Here is a 23,904-nt window from a genome sequence, read left to right on the forward strand (position 1 = left end):
TTTCCCTCTTTTTCGAGGTACTCGACAAGGTTGTCCTCTTAGTCCTTTATTATTTGATATTGCATTAGAACCTCTTGCAATTGCCATTCGAGAATCTCCAAATATTACTGGGATAACTCGGGGCTTAAAATCCCATAAAATATCACTCTATGCTGATGACTTACTTTTATATATTTCTAATCCCCAAAAATCTATCCCTGCTGTTTTAGAGCTATTAGCACAATTTGGTCTTTTTTCAGGTTATAAATTAAATCTTAGTAAGGGTGAACTTTTCCCGATTAATAAACAACTTCCCTTATATCATAACTTTCCATTTAAATTGATTAATAATTATTTTTCATACCTTGGGATTAAAATTTCTTGTAAATACAAAGATTTATTTAAGATTAACTTTTTACCCTTAATTGACCATATTATTCAACTTTCATCTAAATGGTTTCCTTTATATTTAACTTTGATTGGTTGTATTAATGCAGTTAAGATGTTTTTTTTGCCAAAATTTTTATATATATTTCAGGCATTACCAATTTTCGTTCCAAAATCTTTTTTTGATAAAGTTGACTCCAAAATTTCTTCATTTATTTGGCAAAATAAAAACCCGAGACTGGGTAAAATATATTTGCAGAAAGCTAAGAGAGATGGAGGTTTAGCATTACCTAACTTTAGATTTTATTATTGGGCAATTAATACTCGACAAATGAAATTTTGGTTACTTGACCAGGATATACTACCCATTCCTAAATGGGTAGCATTGGAATTACAATCTGTTCAGGGTTATACACTTGGCTCTATTTTAGGTTCCTCTCTTCCTTTTGATTTGAAACGCCTTAAACAGGTATCTAACCCGATAGTTAAATATACCTTAAGTATTTGGTTTCAATTCAGAAAATTTTTTGATCTTAATCAATTTGGGCTAGCGATTCCTATTTTAGGCAACATATTTTTTCCTCCCTCTTTTACGGATCGTGCTTTTTAAATTTGGAAGACTAAGGGTATTTCACGGTTTTTGGATTTATTTTTAGATGGTTCCCTTATGTCTTTTGAACAATTATCTAATAAATATAATTTATCAAGAATACATTTTTTTAGATATCTACAAGTTAGAAATTTCCTAAGTACTATACTTTCTTCCTTTCCAATGCTTCCTCCTACATACATTTTAGATACTATAATTAACCTTAATCCATGTCAGAAAGGTGCATCGGCTATGATTTATAATATTATCATGAAACTTAGGAAAGCTCCATTTGATAAGATTAGGGTAGATTGGGAACAGGAATTGGGGTTTACCATTTCCGTAGATGACTGGGGGCAGATTTTACAATTAGTCAATACTTCCTCTATCTGTGCTAAACATTCCCTAATTCAATTTAAAGTTGTTCATAGAGCACATATGTCCAAAGATAAATTAGCTCGCTTTTATTCTCATATTAATCCTTTTTGTGATAGATGTCCGGGGCAGATAGCCTCTTTAACTCATATGTTTTGGTCCTGTCCTACTCTGGAAACTTTTTGGAGAGACATTTTTAATATTATCTCCAAGGTATTGAATATAGATATCTCTCCTCACCCTATTACTGCTATCCTTGGACTACCTAAAATTTCCAGTAATCTTTCTCCTTCAGCCCGTAGAATGATTGCATTTCTTACTTTAATGGCGAAAAGATGTATTTTACAACATTGGAAAGAGCTTAATGCTCCAACTACCTTTTTTTGGTTTTCTCAGATGATATTATGCTTGAATTTGGAGAAAATTAATGTAATATATACCCTCCTTGTTTTTTTTTTACTGTTTTTAATGGAGGTCGGGATTGAGGACGTGATTTTAAGTTTTTTTTTAACTCTGTTTGGTTTCAAGTTAGCCCATTGCTTTGCTTTGCTTTTAGTTAGTTGCACGGTGGGTTTTTTTTGGGTTTTTTTTTTCCTTTTCTCTATTGATATATATATTAAAATCAGTATACTATTATGTTACCTTGGTACGTTATGTTTAAATTACATTGTTTGTATCATTTTTTTGTATTAATATCTCCTGTAATTGTATTATATTCTAACAGTGTATTAGTGCCTATATGGCTTACATTTTTGTATACTTATTCAATAAAAAGATTTAAAAAGAAAGAAAGAAAGACTGCAGAGCCATGAATTTCATCTCCAGTTGCAGCCATTGACTTCTGAAGCTCATTCAGGTGACTGTTGGCTTCACAGAAACCTCTCTTACAAGTGCCATTTTTCTCTGACAAGTTTGGAGGGGCAGCCTGACCTAGGCAGTGTGGCTGTGCTGTCGCATTTTTTTCACCTCTTCATGATGGACTACACTGAACTCCAGAAACAGGTTCAGTGCCTTTGTCTTGTACCCTTCCACGGTTTTATGTTTCTCTATTATAATTTCCCTGACTTGTCTTGAATGCAACTTTCTACAAAGGTAAGGTGGACAGCATTCTAACTGGCTGCATCACTGTATGGTATGGGGGTAGGGGGCTACTTGTACAAGATCCAAGTAAGCTCCAGAGAGTTGTAAACTTCGTCAGCTCCATCATGAGCACTAGCTTACATAGTATCCAGGTCATCTTCAAGGAGTGATGACTCAAAAAAGTGGCGTCCATTATTAAGGACCCCATCAATCAGGACATGCCGCCTTCTCATTGCTACCTTGAGGAAGGAGGTACAGGAACCCGAAGGCACACACTTAACACACTCAACTAAGGCACAGGAACGGCTTTTTCTCCTCTGCCATCCAATTTCTGAAGAGACATTGACCCATGAATGCTACCACACTTTTATTTCCTGCTTTTATTTCCTGTCTTAAGACCAGAAGACCATAGGATATAGGAGCAGAGGTAGGCCATTCTGCCCATCGAGTCTGTCCCACCATTCATCATGGGCTGATCCAATTCTTCCAGTCATCCCCACTCCCCTGCCTTCTTCCCATACCCTCTGATGCACTGGCTAATCAAGAACCTATCCATCTCTGCCTTAAATACACCCAATGACTTGGCCTCCACAGCCACTTGTGGCAATAAATTCCACAGACTTAGCACCCCCGACTAAAGTAATTTCTCCACATCTCTGTTCTAAATGGATGTCCTTCAATCCTGAAGTCGTGCCCTCTTCTCCTAGACTCCCCTACCATGAGGAAATAACTTTGCCATATCTAGCCTGTTCAGGTCTTTTAACATTCGGAATGTTTCTATGAGATCTCCTCTCATTGAACTCCAGGGAACACAGCACAAGAGCACCCAGACGTTCCTCATATGGTAAACCTTTAATTCCTGGAATCACTCTTGTGAATCTTCTCTGAACCCTCTCCAATGTCAATATATCCTTTCTAAAATAAGAAGCCCAAAACTGCACACAATACTCCAAGTGTGGTCTCATGAGTGCCTTATAGAGCCTCAACATCACATCCTTGCTCTTATATTCTACACCTCCAGAAATGAATGCCAACATTGCATTCACCTTCTTCACCACCGACTCAACCTGGAGGTTAACCTTTAGGGCATCCTGCACATCTCTGCATTTTGAATTCTCGCCCCATCTAAATAATAGATTTATTTCTTCCACCAAAGTGCATGACCATACACTTTCCATCACTATATTTCATTTGCCACTTCTTTGACCATTCCCCAAAACTATCTAAGACTCTCTGCAGGCTCTCTGTTTCCTCAACACTACCCACCCCTCCACCTATCTTTGTAACCCCATGCTAGTAACTTCCTGCAATTCCATGGGCTCTTATCTTGCTAAGCAGCCTCATCTGCAGCACCTTGTCAAAGACGCTCTGAAAATCCAAGTACACCACATCTACTGCAGCTCCTTGGTCTACCGTGGTTGTAATTTCCTCAATAAATTGCAGCAGGTTGGTCAGGCAGGATTTTCCTTTCAGGAAACCATGCTGGTTTTGGCCTGTCTTGTCATGTGCCTCCAGGTACTCCGTAATCTCATCCCTAACAATCGATTCCAACATCTTCCCAACCACTGATGGCAGGCTAACAGGTCTATAGTTTCTTTTCTGCTGCCTCCCACCCTTCTTAAATAGTGGAGTAACATTTGCAATTTTCCAGTCATCCGGTACAATCCCAGAATCTATTGATTCTTGAAAGATCATTGTTAATGCCTCCGCAATCTCTCCAGCTACTTCCTTCAGAACCCGAGGGGGCATTCCATCAGGTCCAGGAGGCTTATCCACCCTCAGACCATTAAGCTTCCTGAGCACCTTCTCTGTCGTAATTTTCACTGAACATACTTCACTTCTCTGACACTCTTGAATGTCTGGTATACTGCAGATGTTTTCCACTGTGAAGACTGATGCAAAATACGCATTCAGTTCCTTTGCCATCTCTGCACCTCTCATTACAATATCTCCAGCATTATTTTCTATTGGTCCTATATCTACCCTTGACTCTCTTTTACCCTTTATATATTGACTTTACTTTATTGTCGTCAAACAATTGATACTAGAGCATACAATCATCACAGTGATATTTGATTCTGCGCTTCCTGCTCCCTGGATTACAAATCGATAGTAAATATTAATAATTTAAATTATAAATCATAAATAGAAAATAGAAAAGGGAAAGTAAGGTAGTGCAAAAAAAAACTAAGAGGCAGGTCCGGATATTTCGAGGGTACGGCCCAGATCTGGGTCAAGATCCGTTCAGCAGTCTTATCACAGTTGGAAAGAAGCTGTTCCCAAATCTGACCATACGAGTCTTCAAGCTCCTGAGCCTTCTCCCTGAGGGAAGGGGGACGAAAAGTATGTTGGCTGGGTGGGTCATGTCCTTGATTATCCTGGCAGCACTGTTCCGACAGCATGCAGTGCAAAGGGAGTCCAAGGACGGAAGATTGGTTTGTGTGATGTGCTGCGCCGTGTTCACAATCTTCTGCAGCTTCTTCCGGTCTTGGACAGGACAACTTCCATACCAGGTTGTGATGCACCCTAGAAGAATGCTTTCTACGGTGCATCTATAAAAATTAGTGAGGGTAATATTTAAAGCTTTTGGTATCATCTTTGATATTAGTCACCAGCTTCCTTTCGTAATTCATCTTTTCCTTCCTAATGACTTTCTTAGTTTCCTTCTGCAAGTTCCTTCAGGGGGTAAGATTCCGTGACTCCCCCCCCACACAGAGACTCCTGGATAGGTACATGGAGCTTAGAAAAATAGAGGGCTAAGGGTAACCCTGGGCAATTTCTATAGTATGTACATGTTTGGCACAGCATTGTGGGCTGAAGGGCCTGTATTTTGCTGTAGGTTTTCTGTTTCTAAGTTTTTAAAAGCTTCCCAATAGTTTTGGCTTCCTTGTATGCCCTCTCTTTTGCTTTTACTATGGCTTGGACCTCACTTGTCAGCCACGGTAGTGTCCTCCTTCTTCACTTAACAATTACATATTTTTAAATCTAGTGTCTATTCCATTAGACTCAAACATAGCAAACAATTTGTATACAGAATTTAGACCAAATATTAAATTTTATTCAAGCTCAGTGAGAGACAAGTGTTGATCAAACTCCTTGATTTCCTATCAACTAAGAGTTGGGACCTCTATTTAACAAGCAACCTGAAAGTGTGCAAGGAAATGCCAGCCTTGATTCATTACCTTAAACCCTTGACCCTTTGGCTCCACATCAGCCATGTTCTTCATAACTGGAACTTATACAAGAGAAAGCTGAGAACAGGAATCAAGTCTACACAATAATCATGAATTTACAGAAAGCCTTTAACTCAGTAAGATTGTAGCTATAAAATTGTGCTTAAATTTGACTATGGCATTTTATTATTAACAAGAAAACAAAGACAACAGTAGATGGCACAATACGAGCCTATAGAGGTGGGGTGTAAAGTTTTACTGGCAGCTTGCTCTGCAGAACCTACTCTTCCCATGGCTATATGAGGGCTGCAAAGAAAAAAGCCATCAGAATTGTCTTAGAGGCTGCTGAATGAGCCTCCAGACGGCTGTGGATCAAGAAGTGTAACCGTGGACCAATGTTGCTGGGACACAAGCTGGAGCCTGATCAACCCTGGCTAGGTCGCCTGGGCAAGTGTTGTTGAAAGACCCGAAACACCCGATGACCTCAGATTACGTTACTCATGATGTGACCCAGTGCATCCTAGGATGTATCTCAGCATCAGAACACAGAAAATAAATGAGATTTGACACACCAACAGGATTTAGCAAGGTCTGAAAAAATTCAATATTCCTAATAACTAGAAGAACCTTGACAGCAAATCCTTAGTCTAGCAATATCAAGTTGGTGCAGTCACCATGAAGAGCCAAAGAACTGGGTTGAGGTTCAAAGGCAAACAGGACATGCTTCACTTTCCATTTGGCAAGAAAACTGTAGCCACCGTAGAAAGTTCTGTCACTCACACATCAAACTCACACGGCACTGCCAAACATAACTGACTGAATTTTCCATAGCTTTTATTTACCGAGATGTTGGTTGAGTACCATCCTTCTGACTACATCAAGGCTGGAGTGTACAAAAGAGAAAATTACCAGTGTTAGCATAAAGCCTCAATATTATTCAAAGAATAACTAATGAAAATAATGAAATCATTTTTAGCTGTGAAGCTAATGATCCTAGTTAGATTAAGATTTTTCTTCCCCCACACTCACTGAGTGCATCTGAAATGATGGTGGAGGCAGAACCCATTACAGGTTTAAAAAAAATATCTGGATGGTGCTTGAATAACCATAATCTACAAGGCAATGCACTGCAAACAAAGAAATGGGAATGAGCTAAATGCTTCATATCCAGTTGGCATTACAACAATGAATTCCTTTTGTGCTGCAATTTTCTAATAATTCCTCCAAATAGTTTTCACATTCTTGGCTGGTATTTTCTTTTTATTACGTAACACCCTGGGAAAGGTTCAATTGCTAACATAATGGTCTTTCTGTAGAAGCCGTGTTTGGGTTATGGTTAGAGATAACGGGTGCTTTGGAATGCAAGCCATCCAATGAGGGGAGTGTGTTTTCGTGCTGTGTGCCTGACACCAAGGTGATCTGGGTCCTGTTTGGCGGGAGACAGAGAGAGAAGACGCCAGAAAGGAGAGATCGTAGATGTGGAGTGGGACCGGGAGTGGACAAAGCCCGGGGAAATTGATGGAGGACCAGCGAAAGGAAAACCATGAGCTCCAACTTGTGCACATTAGACTGTTTCATTAAAATGAGCCCTTTTCTTTTTGTCTTTCTTGACTAATCCATTAGTCAAATTAAGAATTATAAAGCTAAATCGCTTAATTGCATATGGTGTACTGTCAGTTATTTCGTGGTACTGATTTGTAACAGGGTGACACATCACGCAGCATCCACACAAACAGAAGGTTTTGGACCTCAATTTCACACGTTTGGCAGGGCTAGAGATTGTCTTCCTTAGACTTACTCAGCCGACAGAACCTGAGGGTTACAATTAAATCATTTACTTTTCAAATGCTATGTAGAGCATGACATTTACAGTTCCAGAGGCCTTTGACATAAAAGTCTATGGTACAAGATAAAAGCACATTGGGTTGGTCACAATATATTGAATGGTTAAATGGAGTAAGACTGCAAAATCTTGCAGTAAAGTGGGGATGCTGGAGCATGAAACATTATTTCATGTATCTACATGCTAACAACTAGGGCCTTAATGGAACATTGCCCATTAGGGAATGGAATATAGCAGCTGGAGGCGCTGAGGAAACAGTCTTTGGTCATACTTAAGTATAAACTTGCATAGGAAACAGTGCAGGGAAGGTTCACCAGGTTGATTCCCTGGATGAAGGAGTTTACACTTGAAAAATGGTCTAATAAGTTGGATCTGTATTCAATGAAGTATGGAAGAATGAGAGATCTTCTCAAAACACAAGGTTTGAGAGGGCTTTGACAGGTGGGTGCTTTTGTATGTATGAATTATTGCCAACAGAAAGATGATACTGCAACTGTACTGCACCATAACATAACTGCTCAGCTGCTTAATGGAAAAGCCTCTAATCCCATGTTTTGTTCTTGCAGGACATATTAATTACCTATTTAATAATATAGTTTTATTCAAGTTATCTTAAAATAGAAAGTTACTCAAGTTAAAATTTGCTTTAGATAGGTATGAAATGGCATAAAAGTTGAGTAACTAAATAATCTATAATTATTGACTCTGGTATCAGCGAAGAGAAATCAATGGGATCGGGGGTATGGAGGGAAGGCTGGTACAGGGTTCTGAGTTGGATGATCAGCCATGATCAAACTGAATGGCGGTGCAGACTCGAAGGGCCAAATGGCCTACTCCTGCACCTGTTTTCTATGATCCCTAATCCACTCCAAGTTCACAGTTATTCCTCTCTGCACCTTGCGGCGCATCGGGCGGCAAACATGCCATTTCTTTAGCATTTTGTGTTTTTTTCTGAGCAATGTTCCCTTTTAAGGTGTGCATTTGTGCGCACGCACACACCTTCTGCTACTAGTGCACAATGGAATTTAAAACGTACACAACAGGTTGTCTCCCTCTACCTCGATGGCATGTTAAGTATATTTCACAATCATGAACATCACATTTTCTTTTCTGGTTTCTGACGCGGACTGTGTTGACAAAGTGGAATTTGCGATGATTTGTCTGCAGATTTTAGAAGTAGCTTACTTATACTATTTTTAATTGAAGAACTTATTCAGTACACAAATAATGTTGTCACTAGGCAAAAAATTGCACAGCAAAGATTTTAGCGCACACTGCTCATTACAAATCAGAGGAAACATTGTTTACAAGGTTGAGTTGCTAACTCAACACTGCAAGGAGTTGCCCAGATTTGAACCCAGGACCATTCACCTCAAAGTCTAGTGCTGATGCCACTACACCACAAGCTGACTTAAATTCATATTTACCGTTTGTTTCACATGAGCTATTGTTTATTGTGTTGCTCTTTCCATACTGTTCATATCAATAAACATAACATTTTAAAGCAATTGCTGTTTCTAATTCATCTGTACCAGTTATGTTTCTTGCAGTACAATTGGTTTTCAGCCACTATAACTAATTTTTGTTTACATGGGTTTTCCATAATTTATTATGTTTAAAATTACAGAATTAACTGACTAGCTATATTGTTAAATATAAACTGTTCCCTACTTTAAATGTTACAATTTGAAATTTTATTGCAGTTTTAAATAGCCACAAAATTTCTAAAGATAAAGCTTTTTGTACATAAAAGCACAGTTCACATTATTTAAATGTGTTTTGGATGAAAGACTCAAAATTAATTGTGACTTGCGCCATGCGAGAGGTAACATTTTCTCCCTTGCCTGCCCCCATCCTTGTCTGGGCCACCTGAATTACCCATTGCTCACAGTATTATATTTCCTCCAAACTTATACTCCGTTTCTTTTTGACTTATTCTTGAAGCATATACAATGATACAAATGTAATGCTATTCTGACATAAGCTGAGAGAAATGAGAGGTTGTTGTGCAAGATCGTCAGCATGTTTCATTTTTGCCCCAACTGATTTACAGTATGCAAGTGGCATTCAAATTGTTAAAATTTTCTTTCAGGTTCAAAGTCCAGTTAATTTCCTCATCTGTACAGTATTGTTTAGTACACAAGACAATTATTATAGACTTTAAGATTCCAGTCAGTGCACCTTACCAGGAATATCTTGAATATTCCTTCTTTACAATACTTTCCATCCCTACATTACCCAAAATATATATTCTCAGTTTAGTCACTTCTTCATGATACTTTGTTATTTCAGTCAGTGATCCTCTTTGTTACAAACCAATTTTAAAATTACAATGGATTCCAGTTAATTGCAACACATTAGGACAAGTACATTTTGGCTCAACTAAGCGGCTGCCCCAATTAGCCAAAGTTTCATGGAAATAGTTAAAAAAAGTATTAAAAAAAAGACAAACTGCTGTTTAACTGAGTAACAAATTATTTATTTAAATGAAATACAGAACAAATTAGAATACTATCAAAAGTACTGGTGTGTATCTGCTATATTCGACAGTGACAGGAACCCTGCATGGGAGTATATTTAAAGTGGAAAATCCTTTACATTGGCGCAGTCCACTCTCCCGACCTTGGAATGTGTGGTATGATTAGACATCACAACTGGGGTCTTCCCTGGCTGCAGTGGATGACTAATTCTTCTGAGCCTAGTCTTGCCCTTTGCTCTCCACGGAGCATTGCAGAACTGTTTTCCTGGCCATTGGATCTCACTATACATCTCATCCGCCCAGACCAGCGGAGATGACTTTGCACGTTAGGACATGCACGTCCCTATCTCACCAGGGTATGAAACCCAGCAGCTAATCTCACCCGGTTTGGCCCGCTTGTCAAAACACTATACTGGGCTGTGGCCGCTATCGCATGCAAATAGCTACTTGGAGACAAAGATGAGAGCTGTGTACAGTGGAGTCCAAAGGTAACATTCAATATGGTTGATGATAACTTCTTCGTAGGTCCTAACTTAGAGTAGCGAAATCATTTCATTTTCACCTCTGCCCATTTCTGGCATTTCTATGTCTGAATACTTGAAACAGTAGTGAGCAAAACAGCTCTGAATTCTTACTGATTTCTCACTAAAAATAACTGCTTTTTTCCAAATTTCCTTTTACTTTAGATCAGCCCCATTGATGTGACAATCAGTCAAACACTTCACTAATGTCACAGGCAGTAACCTTAACCTTTGGAATTTAGCACTTCTGTTCATGCATTGACTAAGACTGAAACGAGGTCTGGAGCAGTGTACTTGCGCAAAATTCAAGCAACATCAGTGAACAAGTTATTGGTTAATTGATAGCATTGTGAATGATACCATCAACTTCATAGCAATATTCTGTCTCAGGAAAAAGTTCTTTGAAAATTAATACCTTAACCCAGCACATAACTCTGGGCAGCAGTGATCCCTGCCTTCCTATTTTCCTCAAGATACGAACTACCTGTATCAGGCACTTGAAGCAACTGCAGAGGTAACACCACATGACAAGATACTTCAAATCCGTTTGCAAATACGCAAACCAGTGTCAATATCCTATGCCAGGCCAAGTTCCCAGCACTGAGCTCTCAAGTCATTTGCAGCCTTTGACAAGAGATTACTAGATGGGGAGAGTAAAAGAATTAAAAATCCTTTAAAAACATCCATGAAAGAATTGCTACAACCCCTGGAAACACCCAGGTCGTGACTAAACAAAGAGAAGGAACATTTAAAGTGATATCATGAACCAAGTTCATCCTTCCTCACTACAGGAAGGATGTAGAAACCATAGAAAGGGTGCACAGGAGATTTACAAGGATGTTGCCTGGGTTGGGGAGCATGCCTGATGATAATTGGTTGTGTGAACTCAGCCTTTTCTCCTTGGAGCAATGGAGGATGAGAGGTGACCTGATAGAGGTGTATAAGATGATAAGAGGCACTGATCATGTGGATAGTCAGAGGCTTTTTCCCAGGGCTAGCATGAGAGGGCACAGTTTTAAGGTCCTTGGAAGTAGGTACAGAGGAGATGTCAGGGGCAAGTTTTTTTTTAAATCCAGAGCGTGGTGAGTGCATGGAATGGGCTACCGACGACAGTGGTGGAGGTGGATACAACAGGGTCTTTTAAGAGACTCCTGGATAGGTACATAGAGCTTAGAAAAATAGAGGGCCATGGGTAATTCTAGGTAATTCAGTCTCCCTATCGGCGGGAGGAGAAGATGGCAGCGCGCCACACGTGCGCAGCTCTCCAGTGAAAATAATATCGTATTTGTTAAATAGGGGCCGTGGACCATTCTGATTTGATGGAGAATGGCCGTGAAAGCACAGAGGAACATCTGGAGAAATTTCTGAAACGCCCGTTCGCTGCTGTCGTAACTGTGTGCTCGTGAATCTTTCAGAGGGTAAGCCTCAAAATCCCCGGCCTTGCCTGCTTTTGGTGACCGAGAAGAAGGTTGAATCGTTCGGACGGGGATGGCGCTCAGTACTCTGTGTCGGACAGCTGATCAGAGCTCGAAGTTTTCGGATGACTCAGAGTCGGATTGTGGTCGGCATGGCAGGGAGAGTTTTTCTTCCTTCTCCCGCCTGCGTGAGATGTGGGACATTTGAGAAACTTTGAACTTTACTGTGCTCACGGACTTCTTCATCAAGTTATGATATTGTTGCACTGTTTTGTAACTATATGTTATAATTATGTGGTTTTGTCAGTTTTTTCAGTCTTGGTTTGTCCTGTGTTTTGTGATATCACACCAGAGGAAATAATGTATCATTTCTTAATGCATGCATTACTAAATGACAATAAAAGAGGACTACGTGTCTTCACAATCATCATAATTTCTAAGGTAAGGACATGTTTGGCACAGCTTTGTGGGCTGAAGGGCCTGTATTGTGCTGTAGGTTTTCTATGTTTCTAAGTTCCATGCATAAAGACCATACAGAAGATCAGCATAGAAGGCAAAAGTAATATACCACCTCCCTAATCATCCACCCACTTGACCTACAAAGCATTTTCTGTAGCAAAATCTACAAGTCAACACTATCTATTGTCCCCTCAAAACCAATAGACCTACAGTGGAAGTCAGCAAACCTAATCCAAAAATCACTGTCTAAGATGAGAATGAGAAGAGTACTAATTGGACAAATTGGATTTGTCCTCTTATTTCTGAACAGAACTTGCCTAGGCAATTTTCCACATTGTCTGTTAAATACCAGTACTGTAGTGTACTGTAACAGTTTCTAGCTAGATTCTGGAGTGCAAGTCTTTAGTACTTCAGGACACCTGGATGGCATCCCAGGGTAGACAGGCAGCAGGTGCCACGGTAGCGTAGCAGTTAGCGTGACGCTATTATAGCTCGGGGTGGAGTTCAGAGTTCAATCCAGGCATCCTCTGTAAGGAGTCTCTGTATATCCTCCACGTAGAATGCGTGGGTTTTCTGCAGGTCCTCCGGTTTTCTCTCACATTCCAAAGACGTACCAGGCTAAATAGTTATTGTAAATTGTCCCGTGATTAGGTTAGGGTTAAATCACAGTTGTCGGGGGTTGCTGGGCAGTGCGGCTCAAAAGGCCGTTAGGGCCTATTCTGCACAGCATCTCTAAATAAACTTTTTAAAATCCTGCACATCCAGCCAATTTTCTTATACTGTGTAGGCCAAAAACAAATTGTTTGAACAGTGGTTTCAGAGATGATACAAATGAATTAGAATCCATTTTGCAATTCCGGTTGAAAATGGTTGAAAGCTTTCAGATTGACCTTCTATATTCATCCAATGGATTCCACTTTGACAGAAAGGAGATATAGAGCCATCTTTTACCAATGGTTTACAATCCACAATTTACAACTAGTGTAACTCAATGACAATACATAGAGTTGATACACGAGTTTTGTTTCTCGTTTCTGCCTATATTATTGTTCACAAACTTCAGGTTTTGTTTTGCCACAGCTATTTCTTCCCATATCCTACTAGTTCTAAATAGCGCAACAAAAATTAATACAGAATAATTCTATTGTTCTCTCATTCACAAGTGCAAGATACGTTAATGTCTCAAATGATCTTATCCACCTACAAAAGTAGGTGGAGAAAAAAATTAAGGCACATCATTTAACATTTGCTTCTAATACAATCATGAATCAGTAATGGTGGCAAGAATTTGAAGAATTTACGAAGTCATTTAAAATAGGCAATGAGCTGCCCAACTACGAGAAAAGAGCAGATTATAAGAGATTAAAAAAAAGTATGGGCATTACAAATTTAATTAATTAAAAGTTGTAGTCACAATCCACCAACTTTTTTAGCTGAGGTGGAGCTTCAGAAACAAGTTCTACAGATACTGTAAATTCAGTACATGCACATTCTAATTCCCACCAGATTTTGTCATCATTAACAAACTGGGTCAGAGGTCCCCAACCTTTTATGCACTGCGGACCGGTTTAATATTGAAAATATTCTTGCGGACCGGCCGACCATGGGGGGGGGGGGTGTTAATCATGACCGGAATATAGGTGATAAGTCACTTATAAGTGCCTAATCACTCAATTTCGTTTCTAAAGGGGTTTATCTAATGAATTTAATATTAAACACACAGCACATATTTTCCTCGCATGAATATAGTGATAAGTCAATTATAACAGTGGTCCCAAACCTCCGGGCTGCGGACCGATACATTGCCGCAAAGAATGCAGCGGTACAGTGGTGGCCGGAACAAACCCAGCACATCTTTCAGAAAAAAGCCGAAATAAACAAGCTAATTGCTTAGGTGCTGCCCAGCACGTAAATGTCGGCGGCACCTAATTAATTAGCTTGTTTATTTCAGCTTTCTTCTTAAAGGTGTGTTGGGTGCATTCTGGCTACTGCTGCATTCTTCGCGGCCCAGAGGCTGGGGACCACTGAATTATAAGTCACTTATAAGTCAATAGCATCATAACATTTTAAGTAACGTTTGGATGTTAAACACACAGCGCATATTTTCCTCGTATGAACATATAAAATCATTACAACACACCAATATCACTGAATCAGTGGGAGCCCTGGGCTTGTCTTCCTGCAACAAGACGGTCCCATCGAGGGGTGATGGGAGACAGTGTACTCAAAGGGGGTTCCTATGTCCAGTCTATTCCGCAATTTAGTTTTCGTTGCGTTCATTGCAGAAAACTCCGCTTCGCAGCGATATGTTGGAAATGGAAGCAACGTTTTCAGTGCTTTCGTGGCTATCTCAGGATATTCAGCCTTGAGTTTGATCCAGAATACCGGCAGAGATGTTATGTCAAACATACTTTTCAGCCCACCATCATTTGCAAGCTCGAGGAGTTGATCTTCTTCCCGCGCTGATGTGGATGATTCACCGGGGACATTCACAGATGGGTCACGGACCCATTCCTTTGCATGTCTTAGGTCATTTGCGTCTTGGGTCATTGATGACCTCGCGCGCGTTCAAGTTCAACAGTGGGCATGACAGGGAATGAGGAAAGGTGCAGCTGACTCATATCGCCAAATCATACCGTTTCCTTGCGGCCCGGTACCGGTCCGCGGCCTGGTGGTTGGGGACCACTGAACTGGGTGATACCACGCATAAAACTATGTGACAAATAAATCATGGTACATCATTTGCTTAAAAAAATTTACAAGCAGAGCAGATAAATATGGCTGTTTTATAAAAGCTTTTCATAACATGGGAGTGACTTCAAAGTATTCCAGTAAAGCACACTCCCAACATAGTAAGTAACAAAGAACATTGGAAAATTATATCAAGCAAATTATATAGCATTTTTCCAGGAATTTAAATAATATTTGAACCATACCTAGGATTTCCTCGCAGAGCAGCATGATGAAGAGCATTGAAACCATTGTTGTTAGTGATCGTTACATCTGCTCCTGATTCAAGCAACACCGAGAGCATATCGTCCCTTTTTTTGCTTATTGCATCATGAAGAGGTGTGTCACCTTCAGAGTCCTGTAGAAATATTAAGAGAGTTTTGTATTCAGTATTTACAGGTGCTTTGGAGGCAAAGCAGAAACAAGGTCATAGAAACAGTACAAGTACATCTCTGTAAAGATATTATCTTCAAAGAATACTTAAGTGCTAAAAATATAGACCGTTTTTCCCTCATAAAAACAAATAACAAAAATATATGCTTTTCAATGTAGTTTATAATGTCCAAGAACATAGAACTATCGAAAATTTATTAAGTGACATCTCTTTACTTTTAACGGCATTTTGCTGAATAATGTCTCAGAAGTTAATATATTCAAAAGCAATTTGTTCACAAAATTCCCCAAATATAAACTAAGTTTTTTACGATCACCTAATTCTCAATAAATTGTCAAATTAGAGAATTATAGAATCTTTTCCAGAGGTATCATGAAAGCATTTACTACAATTTAAAAATGTAAAATAAACTTCCAATGCAGCCATGCAATTTTCATTTATATTCAGAGACTGCTTAAGTGTAAAATGAAGTTAAAACTAATGCAAGTGTAGACAATGTGTAAAATCGAACTTAATATACCTACAATTTGCTTCTATATAAAATGATGGAATAAATTGAAGTCCCATATAAGGATTAAACAAATGTTTATAAAGAACTTCATTTTTAATTTCTCTGTGGATAACATTTCTGGCCATAGTCAATCAATACTATTTTTGATCAGCAGTTATAAATAATGATAATGAATGTTTTTAAATCTACTTAAACTTTTATATATTTTTTTAAAATCAATATTAGTTTTAGTATTATTGACTAATTGTAACAGCTCCACCATAAATACCAAGAGGTGAAATGAAATGGTACATCATAAATTTTTAAACTTCTATTTGAACACTTAGGAGTGAATTTCTTACCTGAAGGCTTGGGTGACATCCAAGATCCAGCAAAGTTTTAACAACTTGCAAATGACCTTTATTTACAGCAATGTGCAACGGAGTCTGTCTCCGCTTATTCCGAGCATTGAGATCTGCTCCTCCTCTATGTAAAACATCAATAACTGCTCCTTCATCACCAAATGATGCATGGTGAACGGCTCTGTCTCCATCTTTATCCTTTAATTAAAAAAACACAATAAACCATGCAAAGAAACTCTTTACTGTACTGCCAAAAGGCCCTTTAAAACACTGCAATTAATACTTCTTCAATTGCTGTACATTCTGTCCATTTGTTGAGTATTCCTCCAACATTTCCAACAGGTGACACTTAGTCATTTGCGACTAAAGCAAAATTAAAAATTCATGACTGTTCTGAATAGATGCTCTCAATGGAGTTTAAAGGTCAAACTAAAATAGATCTGGATCTCTGCAATACACCCTACTTAGTTTATTCTATCAATGCCTTCTTTCAAAGAAAGGAAAATTAATTAAACTACAAGTTTATTACCCTGTATATATTTTTTATTTGACCTACTTATGGATTGAGCCAATGAGATAAGCATACGGGAGTATAGTGAATCCTTTTAAAGATTAACTAATAACTTAAATTAAAAGAAGAAAATATGCAAGCTCAAATGTATATGGAAATAATTGGGTAATTAGTGACGCACATTACCATTTCCATGAGGCAGAATGTTGATAAAATTTGGCCAGCAGTAAAAGGAGAAGTTTGTGTGATACCTTCAAGAAACTTCTGAATCACTATAATGCAGCAATCCCTGCAACTGCACGCATTTCTCTCAGGTGTTCTCGTTTCTCTGTGTGTTAGTAGAAACACCGAAAAAAGGACCAATTTTCTTGTTAGCTTTATTGATTGGAAAGGGAAAAAAAAAACAAATGATACAAAGGGAAAAAATATTGATTAAATTTAGCTAACTACGGAAGAAACATGGCTTACACAGAATAATTTAGAGAATAATATTAAGTGGAACATTGATGGCAAGAAATATACTGACCAGTTTGGACCAATAAAATGAAAAAAAATTTTGCTTCATAAATTATACCATTAGGGATTAAATCTGGTAAGAATAGATACATACCACTGAATACAAGGCATAAAGACATGTCATTGTCTTCATGAGCAGATAGGTTAAAATACAAAGCTTTGGGGTTCAGATTCAAAATCAGTGCCTATAAAAAGCGTTCATTCCATTTGGAAGTTTTCACATATTATTGTTTTACAAAATTGAATCACAGTGCATTTAATTTGGCTTTTTTGACATTGATGAACAGGGAAAGACTCGTGTCAAAGTGAAAACAAATTTCTACAAATTGGTAGAAATTTATTACAACTTTTAAACACAAAATAATTGATTGCATAATTACTCACCCCCTTCAAGTCAGTATTTAGTAGATGCACCTTTGGCAGCAATTACAGCCTTGAGTCTGTGTAGATAGGTCTCTATCAGCATTGCACATCTGGACACTGCAATTTCCCCCCCATTTTTCTTTACAAAACTGCTCAATCTCTGTCAGATTGCATGGGGAAAGTGAGTGAACAGCCCTTTTCAAGTCCAGCCACAAATTGTCAATTGGATTGAGGTCTGGACTCTGACTTGGCCACTCCAAGACATTAACTTTGTTGTTTTTAAGCCACTCCTGTGTACCTTTAGCTTTATGCTTGAGGTCATTGTCTTGCTGGAAAATAAATCTCCTTCCAAGTCACAGTTCTCTTGCAGACAGCATTAGGTTTTCCTTCAGGATTTCCCCATATTTTGCAGTATTCATTTTACCCTTCTCCTTCACAAGCTTTCCAGGGCCTGCTGCAGTGAAGTATCCCCACAGCATGATGCAGCTACCACCATGCTTCGTGGTAGGTATGGTGGGTTTTTGATGATCATTTAGTCTGATGACCAAAAAGCTCAATTTTGGTTTCATCAGACCATAAGAAACTTCTTCCAGCTGAATTCAAAGGCCTTCTGGCAAACTCTAGCCAAGATTCCATGTGAGTATTTTTTCCCCCAATAGTAGCTTTCACTTTGCCACTCTCCCATAAAGCTGGAAATGGTGAAGCATCTGGGCAACAGTTGTTCTATGCCTATCTCAGCCACTCCTCCAGAGTTGTCATAGGTCTCTTGGTGGCCTCCCTCACTAGTGCCCTTCTTGCATGGTCACTCCGTTTTTGAGGACGGCCTCCTCTAAGCAAATTTAAAGCTGTACCATATTATTTCCATTGCTTGATAATTGACTTATCTGTACTCCAAGTGATATACAGTGACTTGGAAATTTTCTTGTACTCATCTCCTGACTTGTGTTTTTTCAACAACCTTTTCGTGAAGTTGCCTGGATGTTCTTTTGTCTTCAAGGTCTAGTTTTTGCCAGGATACTGACTCACCAGCAACTGGACCTCCCAGAGACGGGTGTATTTCTACCACATTCAATTGAAACGCACACCGATCTCCATTTAATTAATTATGTGGCTTCTAAAACCAATTGGCTACACCACTGATGATCTGGTATGTCATATCAAAGGGAGTGAATACTTAAGCAGTTAATTATTTTATGTTTCATATTTGTAGAGATATGTTTTCACATTGACAGCAAAGTCTTTTTCTGTTGATCAGTGTCAAAAAAGCTGAATTAAATCCACTGTGATTCAATGTTGTAAAACAATAAAATATTGAAACTTCCAAGGGGCTGTGAATACTTTTTATAAGTATTGTATGAAGTACACACTCAATGGGCCAAATGGCTTCCTATCGTGTGTTTTTCATGAGGATAAAATGTCTATTGGATTTCTGCATAATTACTTCAAAATTGCCAATTAAAATGCTTACTGACTGTATACAATAGTTATTGTACTTTTGACTAATCAGAAACATCACTGTACCGTGTGGTCATGTACACTGGATATGTTAAAACTACAATCTCCATTACTGCTCTCCCAAACATCTGTGTCCTTAATGCCTGTTCACCATTGTCTCTGCCTCTAGCATTCAGACCAATAGGAATGTCATATATGGCTTCCCCAAGAAAGCCACTTGTCCACTGGGCTCTAGCCATCTGACTCCTGCCAAAGGGTCTTGGCCCAAAATGTCAATTATACATCTTTCCCCCATAGACGCTGCCTGGCCTGCTGAGATCCGCCAGCATTTTATGTGTGTTGTTTGGATTTCCGGCATCTGCAGATTATCTCTTGTTTGGGTTCAATAACTATCATCTTTGGTCAAGTAGCACTATCCAAGGTCAGTGCATTTCATGCACAAACTTCATCTTTGGTGTATTTCAGCAGTATCTCTTGCCACTGGTGGGGTACCACACATATCGCTCTCACTGAAGGATCTTTTTGAGATTTCACATATTTTCTTGATGCTGCATTAGCAATCAAATGAAATCAATTTGAAATTTGCAATACACTGATGTAGCATTTAAAACAAATGCTTTGTAAATATTCTTTGCATAAAAAATTGTCTTAACTTCTCTCCAAACATTGTTTTTAAGCTTCTATGCCCTTGTTCTGTACAGCCTCAGGAACACAAGAAAGCTTTTATCCAAACCATAATTAATTTTTTCCAAAAGTGTATACCATCACTTCAGATTCAAAGGAACACAAACCTAATTTATGTCTTCTCTCATCCTAACTGAAGCTGGCAAAATTCTGGTAAATCTCAGATGGATTTCTTCCGGCTGAGGTGCCAGAATGGTGAACAATTCTTGCTGTGATCCAATTATCACTTTATTGGAAAAGCTCCTGTTAATCTTTCAAGTCTCCAGATAAAAAGGCTAATACCCAATCGCCTTTTTTTTTTTAGTAATTAACCATCACATAATAGTAACTTCACCCAATCACACTTTCTCTCAGTTCACCATTTAAAAATTCATCGACATTTTGGCAGTCCAAACTGATCCAGACTTATTTGCATTTAAGTACATCAATGATCTGTCAAAAAACTCATGATTCTTAAAAATTATATACATTTATTCACAGGTTGCCACAAACCTTGGCACAATTACAAGATTGGAGTTACAGACCTGCACTGTTTCCTAACTTATTGATACTCATCAATTTTTTCTGAGAAATGGGAGCAGAAAGGAACTATCTGGCCCTTTCACCCCATACCTGGGTTCTTCAAACTTCATGCCTATTTTCTGCATTGTTACTCAGTTCTCAATATACAGAAATCTATAGGATATATGACATTACAGCACAGTACTATCCATTTAACCTAAGAGAAGAATCTAACTCTTCCACATAGCCCTCCATTTTTCTTTCATCCATGTGCCAATCTAAGGGTCTCTTAAATGACCCTAATGTATATGGTTCTACCACCAAACCAGGCAGTATGGTCCATGAAGTTACCACTCTGTGTAAAAGTTACCACTTTACTTCTGACATCCACCCTATACTTTCCTCCAATCACCTTAAAATTAAGCCCCCTCATATTAGGCATTGCCACCCTGGGAGAAAGGCACTAGCTAACCATTCAATCTATTCTTCTTATCATCTTAACATCACAAAACCGTAAGACATAGGAGCAGAATTAGGCCATTTGGCTCATCAGGTCTGTACCATCACTCCAACATGGCTGATTTATTTTCCCTCTCAATCTCATTCGCCTGCCTTGTCCCCATATCTTTTGACACCTTGACTAACCCAGAACCTATCAACCTTACTTTAAATACACACAATGACTTGGCAAATAGACTCCCCCACTAAAGAAAACATCCTCTCCACATCCACTCTATCTCAGCCTTTCAATATTTGATCGGTTTCAATTAAATCTCACCTCATTATTCTCAACTCCAACAAGTACAGGACCTGAGCCATCAAACACTCCTCATTGTTAACTCTTTCATCCCTGGAATCATTCTCATGAATCTCCTCTGGACCCTCTCCAATGCCAGCACATCCTTTCTTAGATAAGGAGCCCAAAACTCTTCACAATATTCCAAGTGCAATCTAACTAATGCCTCATAAAGCATCAGCATTACACCCTCACTTTTATATTTCAGTCTTCTTGAAATGCATGAAAACATTGCATTTGCCTTCCTTACCACCAACTCAACCTGCATGTTAACCTTTAAGGAACTTTCCAAGTGCTTTTGCACCTCTGAATTTTTAATTTCCTTCCCATTTAGAAAATAATCTACACTTTTATTTCTTCCACCAAAGTGTATGACCAGGCACTTCCCTGCACTGTTCCATTCACTATTCCATCTGCCACTACTTTGCTCATTCTCCCAATCTGTCTAAGTCCTCCTGCAGACTCCCTACTTCCTCACCACTACCTGCCCCCTCACCTATTTTTGTATCGTCTCCAAACCTAACCATAAAGCCATCAATTCTGTCACCCACATCATTGACATATAACATAAAAAGAAGCGGTCCCAACACAGATCCCTGCAGAACACCACTAGTCACTGGCAGTCAACCAGAAGAGGCCCCCTTTATTCTCACTCTTTGCCTCCTGCCAGTCAGCCAATCTTTATTTGGAGATACAAGTGCAGAACAGGCCCTCCGGCCCAACAAGCCGCACTGCCCAACAACCCACCTATTTAACATCAGGACAATTTACAATCACCAATTAATCCACTAACTAGTACATTTTTGGACCGTGGGAGGAAATCAGAGCACCTGGAGGAGAGCTGCATGGTCACAGGGAGAACATACAAACTCTGTGGAGACAGTAGTGGGAAATCAATCCGGGTCACTGGCGCTGTAAAGCGACACTATCATGCTGGCACCTGAAATATCATGGGCTCTTGTATAGCAGCCTCATACACAGCACCTTGTGAAAGGTCTTCTGAAAAATCTAAGTAAACAACATCCAATGACTCTCCTTTGTCTATCCTGCCTGTTATTTCCTCAATGACTTGCAACAGATTTGTCAGACAAGATTTCCCCTAAATGAAACCATACTGACTTTGGACTATTTTATCACTTGCCTCCAAATGCCCCAAAACATCATCCTAAATAATAAGTCACCTCACATACTCTTTTGTTCCACAGAGAAAAGCCCTAGATCACACCAACTTAACTCACAAGACGTGCTCTCTAATCCATGTAACATTCTGGTAAATCTCTGCAACCTCTCAAAAACTTTCACATCCTTCCTGTAATGAGGCAATCAAAACTGAGCACAACACTCCAAGTCTAACCAGAGTTTTAGAGCTGCAACGTTACCTCATCACTCATGAAATCAACCCCCAACTCAGTACAAGCCTTCTTAAGCACTCTATCAACTTGTGCTGTAACCTTGAGGGATCTATGGATAAGAACCCCAAGATCTCTCTGTTCCATCACGCTACTAAGAATCCTGCCTTTACCTTCCAAAGAGTACCACTTCACACTTCTCCAGACTGAACGCCATCTGCCACTTCTCCACCCAGATCCACATCCTATCAACGTCCTGTTGTAACCTGCAACCTTCTACACTTTCTAACAACAAACAATCTAGGTTGCTGTTTAGTCCATCTTAGCCAAATCGTTGAGATTTCTTATTAATAGCTGAGGCCCCAAGTACGTGCCCACTAGTCACTACTCGCTAATCAGAGAACAGTTTTTTCTTCTACTCTTTGCTAATGATTCCATGACTAACTTTCAATGAATGAATAAATAAGAAATAAACTGCAAAATAGGTGCCCCTCATCTATTTTCCCCTCCTAGTGATGTTAAGCTAACAGGTAAGATTTTCTTCCTCTCCCTTTTTTATTAGTGGGATCACATTAACCATCTCCTAATTCAGAGGAATAATTCTGGAACCTATTGAATTTTGTTAGATGATATCCAGAGCTTTCACAATATCTATTAACCTCCTTAGAAACTCTGAGATGTCAATTATTGGATCCTTGGGCTTAGTCTTCAATCTTGCAAACTTTTGTTTTCCAAAAGACATTGGTCTGGAGTTTACATTAAGAATAAATGTGAGGCTACCAGTGTTCAACAATATTATGAAGTGCACTGGAGCATTATTTTCTGCTATTTTTCAATGTGCAGTTATTTGTTGTCTGGTTTACCTTCCTTCTTCACAAAACTTCGCTACACTGATACTTTGATGACAGACTCAGCACTGGAAGGCTTGGGACTGCAATATATGACAGTGCTGTATTTACCATCTAGATACCTGTGAAACATTTCAAGAAAGGTTAGGGTCCATAAGTGTTTCTTTAGTTACTACTGGTAATAAACATCTATTAACATGGAATCCCCTTCCTCAGATTTTAAATAAAAATTAAAATGTCTTTTTTATTTTAACATTTTATTTCTCCCATATAATTCCAGCTGGTCCAGCACCACCATAAATGTCACAACTTTATTTTCATAGTACGATTTAATGTTAAATTTAAATTACATTTTCTGGTTTAGGATTTGTTTCCTCAGTAAGAGCTTCTTTTCTTTGGCTGAGGAGACATTTTACCATTTGCCTGATTCACATAGATCTCTGCAGATTCTACTGTCATTCATCAGGACATAAATGTAAAGGAGAACCAAACAATTGTTACTCCAGATCTGATGCAGCATAAAAAAAAATACACGATAAGCATAAAGAACACAATTCCCAACGATCATCAACTGTTCTTCTGGAGTCAAAAATCTACCAACAACC

The 23,904-nt window shown here is 38.9% G+C and overlaps 1 protein-coding gene across 2 annotated transcripts in view; it reads right to left on the minus strand.

Annotated features, from left to right (window-relative positions):
• Positions 1 to 23,904, minus strand: part of mib1 (MIB E3 ubiquitin protein ligase 1) — a 176,387-nt gene that overhangs the window by 85,454 nt on the left and 67,029 nt on the right. For both annotated transcript variants that reach the window (XM_072252839.1, XM_072252829.1), the window contains exons 11-12: positions 16,277 to 16,474; positions 15,237 to 15,388 (exon numbers count right to left, since the gene is read on the minus strand). In XM_072252839.1, coding sequence (XP_072108940.1) covers positions 15,237 to 15,388; positions 16,277 to 16,474 — 350 coding nt within the window. The remainder of the gene's footprint in view (positions 1 to 15,236; positions 15,389 to 16,276; positions 16,475 to 23,904) is intronic.

Source organism: Mobula birostris, chromosome 1 (assembly GCF_030028105.1).
Source record: "Mobula birostris isolate sMobBir1 chromosome 1, sMobBir1.hap1, whole genome shotgun sequence".
In the NCBI taxonomy this organism is placed as follows: Eukaryota; Metazoa; Chordata; class Chondrichthyes; order Myliobatiformes; family Myliobatidae; genus Mobula; species Mobula birostris.